Source organism: Brassica napus, chromosome C8 (assembly GCF_020379485.1).
Source record: "Brassica napus cultivar Da-Ae chromosome C8, Da-Ae, whole genome shotgun sequence".
Lineage (NCBI taxonomy): Eukaryota > Viridiplantae > Streptophyta > Magnoliopsida > Brassicales > Brassicaceae > Brassica > Brassica napus.
Window position 1 is genome coordinate 16,014,794 of NC_063451.1, and position 8,444 is coordinate 16,023,237.

Consider the following 8,444-nt stretch of genomic DNA (forward strand, 5'->3'; position numbering starts at 1 on the left):
TAGAGTTGTGCATGCGGTCGAGTGTATGCGATTTTCGCCTGAGCTTGTTTCTCAAATCACTCGACTCTTCCGGTACGCCGTTCTCACTTGGTCGCTTGTTGGAGTGTTCTTACGAGTCGCGGACTTCGTTGTCCTCTTCTTCGTCCGAGGAGGAACTCGGTCGTGCGAAGATGACTTGGACACGTCGACGGTTACAAGGTTGCTCTTCTTCGATTTGTGCTTCGCCTTCGTCTTCGTCCTGCTCCTCTGGTTTATCATCTTCTGCGTGTTTGGGTCTGCCTTGTCTTGATTTTTCTGAGCTTTCTTCTCTTTGTTCTTGTTCTTAGGAAGCTCGACGTTGGCTGTTCCGTTTTCGTAAGATGAGAAGAGGGCGTCGACCAGATGCTTGCAGTTCCTCGTATCGTGCGCCTTGGACTTATGGTAGTAGCTACACCATAGGTTTGGCTCAGTCGGGCCAGGATTCGAAGTTGAAGGCGCCGAAGAGGTCTGCGGCTTCTCGTCGTTCTCCCAGACGTTCCAACCCTTCTCGCGCACGACGACAGTCGATCCTAGGGGTGGGTTTTTATCTTCGACGACATAGACGAAGCTTTTCTGCTGATTAGACTTGTTTCCTGTGGCGTGCTGTTGGGGTTCTTAGCGTGCCTCAGGAGCTTTTGGAGCAGTCATCGGTTTAGCGGCCGCATTCATTTTCTTGAGTATCGCTGCAATGTCTTCTTCCATTCGGATGAAGTTGTTCGACCTTGCGATAGCGTCTTTAAGCGACTTGGTGGGGTTTCTGTGGAGATCCTCGCGAAACAGGGACTTGAAGTAGAGGGTATTCATCAACGTATCAACAGCGATGCTGTCCGGGATATGCACCTTCGAAGCGACAGCTTTGAACTTCTCCATGAAGTCGCGGAGGCTTTGGTTCGCTCCCTGAGATAGGTTCCAAAGGTTGGATAGGGTCGCTCCCGGTCTCGTAAACATAATGTACTGCTTGAGGAACGCGGACGTCAGGTCGTGAAAGTCGTTGATGGAATCTCGTTCCAATCCAGTGAATCATCCAAGGGCTGGTCCTTGAAGACTCTCGACGAAGAGCCGACAAGAGCCAGCGTCTCTTTCCTCATCGGAAAAGTTAGTTCGACCCATCGCGATGTTGAATGCGGTGATATGGTCAGTCGGGTCTGCCTTTCCGGCGAAAGTCGGAAGGCGGATTTTCTCGGCTGGTCGGTACGGTACGTCGGTGATTCGCCGAGAAAAGGAGGTTTTTAGGGCTTCGGCGAGGACACGTTCGATTAACGGTGCCGAAGTAGGTCCTTCAAGCATTCGGTCTTTCATGTCCAGGAACGACTGCTTAAGCTTGGCGAGTTCCCGGACGGTAACGAGATCTACGCCACCAGGTGTTTGAACCTGGGCGGCATTTGTGTTCATCGTGTTTTCTGCGCCGGCTGTTCGGTAAGTGTCGAACAGCTGTTTTCGGACCGTCGAGGCCGTATCTCCGGAGTTTCCGGCCAAAGGAGCCAAGATGGCGGCGATGGCGGCGAGTTGCTCGTTCATCGCCTTCTGGACGGCGTCTTGCTGCGCCATCCTCTCGAGTATGGTGTCTGCGAAGGCCGCTTCTGTCGGAGCGCCTTCAGTCATAGGTGACTCGTCATCGGACGGCGAGTAATATCGAGCCATGATCTTTGTTGACGCTACTTTGTCGGCTCCACGGTGGGCGCCAACTGTTTGAACCGAGACTGTCGATAAACTAGTAAAGAGAAAAAGGACGAGTTCTCGTCGGTGGGTCAAGACAAAGACGTGTTTTATTAGATCAAGGAGTCGAAAAGGAGTTACAAAAGGGGAAAAGATAGTGATCGGAATTAGTCCGGCGAAAGCTAGTTCGTCGAACCGTACAAGTCGGCGAGATGATAAGATATGAAACCCTAGATCTAGCCGAAAGTGAGTATAGTAATTTGCGGATCCCCTCATCGTTGTCTCTCCTCCTCCTTTTATAGACGGCCTTATGTTGACCTAATTCGACTTGACCTAACGGGCCTTCTCGACAATTGGGCCTAGGTGTCGGGCCGCTGAACCAAGTCGTCGAGCCGAAGACTTACGGTCATTCGCTCCGCCGGCTATAAGTAGTCCGAAGTCGAGTCGACTACTGGCTCGCGAGTGGACGAGCCGAGCTCATTTGTTTTGATCATGTGTCAGGACAATCATCATGTTTGCCTTTTGGGAGGGTCATGCTCATACCCAACACGAACCAACTCGGTCGAGTCCAAACCCAAATTCCAAGCCTTATTTACTTGTCTCTTCACTTTCCCTCATCCACATAAATCAATTCGACAGTGATTTAGGTTTTTTTGTGTGTTCCTATTGGATTTGGGAACTTGAACTTATAAAAGGGAAAATACATGGTTGGTGGGCGTATGTGCTGTAGTCGTAGAAAGGGGGTAGCGAAGAAATTCATATCGGAACTGATTTCTCCGACCAGATCAGAGTGTGACAAAGAAGGGCAAAAGAGTTGTATGGTTGTCACCGTCTATGTACCCCTAGTGGGGGCGAATGAAACCTCTCTCAGTGGAACCGACTGAAAGCTCTCCCATAGGGACAGCCCATGCAACTGTACATATTTTACGTAGATAGAAGTAGATAGTAACTGGAATCACTACATATACAGTGTGGAAGGACTAGGTATAAATGGGAAACACTACTCTCTTCGTCCTTGAACAACTAGGTGGAACTTGATTTTCGTAACAATATATATATATATATTGCAGGAAGAGGAGGATGAAAGTGAACCAATGCAACCACTGCGAATGTACTTCACATTGACGGCGTATAACAAGCAAATCAAGATATCAATGAGGTGTTAGATCATAAAGCCTGTGAAGACACTGAATTCATTGAAACATCCACTGAAAGAAGGCGACAGGAGATGGATTGAGACTTTCCCCAACTGAAACACAATCTTGTTATTTGGAAGCGATGGTCTGAGAAAACTAGGAGAATTAATGGATTCTTGAGACATGGTTGAAGGCTTCTATGGCATATCCAACACACAATCTACATCCAAAGGAATTTTAGATTGACGAGGAGAACAAATGGCATTGATGAAGAGGGAGTCGTCGCATTTCCGTATCGACTAGGTCAGCTCGTCGTTGCAGCTTTCGTTGTTGGAAAGTCATAAAGTCATAAAGAAAAGTGAGATTAGAGCTATCAAATGGTCGGGCCGCCATGGGCTAACCCAGTCTAATTCATTTTGGGGACGTACCCAATTAAAAAATGGGCCAATTGGACAAAAGACCAACTGGTACATGGTCTAACTCGGCAAAGACCAAATCTACAATGGGTGTCCATGAGCCTCTTAAAAACATACTTCGATGATTTTGACAAGAAAATTTAGTTTTACATCTCTGACAAGTAAATGTAGTTTTACGGTTATGGCCGAAAACATTGTTCTAGTGGGAAATCAAAATTTACGGTTTCGATGAAAATCGTAATTTCACAATTTTGAGGAAAAACATATTTTTACGGTTTTGGCGGGAAACACACAATTTTATAGTTATGATGGAAAACATAATTGTTTGGTTTTGGCGGGAAAGCTTAATTGTATGGTTTTGGCGGGATAACAAAATTTTATTAATTTGGCGGAAAACACAATTTAATGGTTTTGAAGGAAAAACATAATTTTACAGTTTTGACGGAAAAACATAATTCTTTAATTTTGGCAAGAAAACGTAATTTTACAGTTTTGATGAGAAAATATGATTTTACGGATTTGACGGCAAAACAATCTCATTGGCGAGAAAATGTAGTTTTATGTTTTTGGCAAAAAATGTAATTTTACAGTTTTAACGGAAAAATATTATTTTACGGATTTGACGAAAAACGTAGGTTTATAGTTTTGAAACACAATTTCAAAGTCTTGGAAAGAAAAAACTATTAATTAATAATTAAATTATAATAAATACTATTGGGACGTTCATGGATCTGTCTATTTAGACAATATCTCTATTGGTCTTGGAAATATTCTGGACGATTGCCCATTCTCAACCGACATTAATGCTCAATATTAAAATGGTCTCTGGACAAGCTCAACTGCGCGCTAAATGAACCATTTAACAAATTTAAGTATGGTGAACAACTGAAACCAAGGAGCAATAAATTTTAATCTCACTGAAGAATTGAAGATCTTGAAGGAGTTGCCAAATCGCCAATCTTGTCACCATGGAGCCGTCAAACCCTGTGTAAAATTAGATTTAGTGAAAAAATACGATCAGTAGAGGAGGAAAGTCCCACCTCCATGTCTCCTCAGCTATGATGGCAGAAGCACTAGCGATAAGAGAGGCCCTCCTCCACGCAAGCTCCATCAGTATCACCTCAGTATGGCTACGATCAGATGCTCAAGCGCTCATCACGGCGATTTCAACGAAATGAAGACCGGCAGAACTCCACGGCATCCTGTCGGATATCGATTCGCTTTCTTTTTCTTTCAACTTCTGTCGCTTTTCTTTCTGTTTTAGGGTTTCTAATGGGCTAGTAGACTCCATTGCAAAAGTCCACCTTTGTATTGTGAATCCTTATTTAGGTCCCTTTTAATTATCTAATGAATGTCTGGTTGCGCAAAAAAAAGCGAAAGAATAATGTGTATATCATGTGTAAATACGTATTTATCAAAAGAGTTTTATGTTATTCACGAAACTATTTTAAAAATTTGTGATGGAAAATAACACTTTGGTAACATAATATAAACTATTTTAGATAATGATAATTATAAAAATGATGAATATTCAATTAAATTTATAATTTAATTATATATTAGCAAAAATAAATATTAGTATTATTCGATCATTATGGTTAATTAGTAGTGAACTTTCGTATAACAAAAAACATAAATATTATTCGATCATGAGAGTAGGTTTAGTAGTGAACCTTCGTATATTTTAGTTATAGTTTAGTCAACTAACTTTTAAAGCACGTTTTTATTTTTTTGGAGGAAATTGTTTTATTATAATATTGCAATTATATATAAAAAATTTAATCGTACATTAAAGGTATTAATAACTTTAACCAATATAACTTTTAACTTCAGAACCCAAAGTCGAAAAAAAATAATTTAGATATTTTCTTACTAATCACATATGATATTGATCACTTATTCACTGAAATTCGCATATTTGTCTACACAATATATGAAACTTTGTATTTTTTACAACATGAACCTTTGTTTCTTACAACCTGAACCTTTGTTAAACTGTATACAGCTATCAATGTGATTTTTTCTAGAGCAATTCTAGAGATTTTTTTAAGTTTTTGTCACAAAAATAGATTTCAAAAAACAAAATGACCAAATTAGACTTTTTATTTTGAAAATTTTAATATTTTTTCAGTTTTTAAAACTTGAAATCATACCCTCAAATCCCCACCCCTTAACTCTAAACCCTAAACCCTATATCATAAACCATAAACCCTAAATTTTAAACCTAAAAACACGCCCCTTAATAAAATATTTTGGTCATTTTGATTACGTCCCTTAATAAAACATTTTGGTCATTTTGATTCTTAGGAACTATATTTGTCACAAAAACTTTTATAAGGCCATCGTAGGGAATTTGTTTTTTTTCTATTACCAGGTACTCGGTTACTACCATTAGTTTTCACCAAAATTTTAAAAAAATTCAACAATCTTTTGATTAAAAGAAAGAGACTGAAATTAGACGCAGAAATACTAAGAGGTGGTTTAGTCAAAGATCCCGAAAAGAGAGCCATAACACACACGCACACGCTTCTCACGATCGATCGCCAACTTCTTCAACCACTATTTCTGCTTAACTATAAAAAACATTAATAACCCCAAAATCAAAATTCATTCATCTTTGACAATAATAAAAACTCTCTTCGTAAACGACAACGCGTTCACAGTGATTCTCTTTCACGGTGAATGATGGCTGCTGGATCAGTGGATGGGATCTTCCGTAACATCTTCGAAGGATGCATCTCTAGCTGCGACGCTTCCATCGAACGACGTCCATACCACAAAAACTGCAGCTGCGCGCTTCATAAAAGATCTTGTCGCCACAAAAGGTCCGAGGTTGTCTGGTTCCCTATCACACGGTCCTGGAGCGAAGGCAATAGTATGGCTCTGCATCTCACCTCGTCTTCATCTTCCTCTAATCTCCACTCGCTTTCATCGTCTTCGTCTATTTCTACGCTTGCATCGTTATCTTCCACAGCTTCTTTGACCATGTCTGATATTGATTCATCCATTGAAGGCTTAAAATATTAGTTAACACATTCAATTACCTATTTTTTGAAGAGAGTCCAATGATCTTTTTTGTTCTTGTGTAATTAGAAAGGTTTCTTGGGTTGCTTCCCAAATAAAAAGAATTTGAATATCATTTGTTTTATTATTTATAATTGTAATGGTCAAATATGTGAATATAAATTGTAACGGTCAAATATATGTGAATAAAATTTGTAATTGTCAAATAGATATATAATCCTGACCCGGAAAAACCTGACATCTCCGAAAAGCCCAACCAACCAGAAAAGAGGTTTGGCTCCAATTCGGTTATACAAAATAACTCGAAGACTTCCTCATCAGATGAGTTTGAGATTCCGATTCCGTTCGGATTAAGACTTGGAATTAATCGGGTACCTGACATATGAATATGTCATATGTTATGTGTGACTACTATGATGGATGTGATTTTCATAGTAAAATTTAGTGTGGGTTACCACTAGAGCTACATCTACGAGTAAAGAAATTACTTTATTAGATGGAGGTGATTTTCATAGTACAAATTTGCCCTATATACTAAGGTTTTTGTCTAACTTTTTTTTTTTTTTTGGATTTTGACAAAGATGGACCGATCGCTATGCAACAGATCGGCTAACCAATGCAAAATTTCTAAAAGAAAATTTCGTAAATAATCACCTTGGATTGACCGGTCCTCGGCAATTAGATCGGCCGATCCCTACCACACATATTCAAAGCATATTACGACAAACCAAATAATTAAAAAATACAAAAGAAAATGTTATATACAAAAAAATGAAGAAAATGAAAAGGGAAAAAGAGATTTTGGAAATTTTGGTGTAGAAGGTAGTTCAGATGTTCTGAAATTCGAGAGCATGGTCAAAATGTGTATTTTAAACATCAGTTTGACAATAAATTTATTAATAAATTTCATGTATGTTTATTACGTTCACTGTAAATTTTTTAATTTATTATCTTTTTAAAATATTCTAATTATTTTTCGGATCACTACAAGGGTATAATGTTTAGTGTTGATCAAATTTGAATTTATTGCTTAAGAACAATAAGATTCTTTTAATTTTTTTTTAGAAAATATCCAAGTTTTATCTTCAATCAAACCAAAATTTAGTTTTTTTAATCACATCCACATAGTTCAATTTCCTAAAATAATATTGAAAAAGGTGTATTCAATTAAAAAAATTCGCTAATTTGTATTAAAATGATAATTCATGTTATTCAAACATTAATTTAAAATATTATTTTAAAATTTAGTGTTATTGAACTTGCATTTTGATAAATACTTCGAAATCTATTGTTAATATAAATATTTTAAGATTTAAATTGTAAGATTCATCTAATAATCCCACTCTAGAGTGTTTTGTAGAGAAAACAAAAATCATAATGCATTGACAATCACGTTGCAGTGATTAATTCAGCTATGCCGGAATGGAAGTCTTTTAAAAATTATGAATAGATAGATGGCTTCATCTAGCATGCATTGAAGAGAAGTTATATTGGCATAAGTCTATAATTCAATGAATGATTTTGGGAGATCAGAACACTAATTTTTATCACAATGCCTGCCAGGAACGGATTGTCCAAAACAATGTTAATCTCTTTATTTTACAGAAAAATGTGAGACTCTCACTGATTCATCCGCCATCAAAAAGAAACAGTGGATTAGTTCCTAACGGTAGACACAAGTAAAACTGTTATCGATCCAATAAGAAGTTTGATGCGTAGACACAAAAGCAGAGAAATTGTTCACTGGGTAATTCATTGGGTACCTCTTATACAGCAGCGAGACAGTAAAATTTGTGTCCCAGCAGACCAAGATATTGATGAGACGGTGATGATCGTAGTTATTTAGAAAGTTCCAATTAGAAAAAGTAGAGTTAAGAACAGTCACACTATCATCTTCTTGAACATGTGTTTCAATTAGACAACCAAAACATGGTTTGGTAAACTGAATCCAAAATCGAACACCTGTATGTTTGTACCTTTTGTTGAAGCCACGGGTTTTCCAGGATGAAAATCAATATCTTCATATAGTGTCTCCGTGTGGAAGCTTGAATTGTTTGTTTGTTCTAGACACCTTTATTCTGATATTTCTTTGTCCCATTGTTCACACTTAGATTGCTTTTCTGATTCTCCTTACTATGATCCCCATTTTTTTATTTACCATTTATTTTCTCTTGGCTAATGCAGCTTGAGACTC

General features: G+C 38.4%; 1 protein-coding gene across 1 annotated transcript; it reads left to right on the forward strand.

Moving 5' to 3' along the window:
- Positions 1-5,817: 5,817 nt before the first annotated feature.
- LOC106377381 lies at positions 5,818-6,462 on the forward strand. The gene has a single exon (XM_013817606.3). The coding sequence runs from the start codon at positions 5,909-5,911 to the stop codon at positions 6,251-6,253; it is 345 nt and encodes a 114-aa protein (XP_013673060.1). The 5' UTR covers positions 5,818-5,908; the 3' UTR covers positions 6,254-6,462.
- Positions 6,463-8,444: the final 1,982 nt, after the last annotated feature.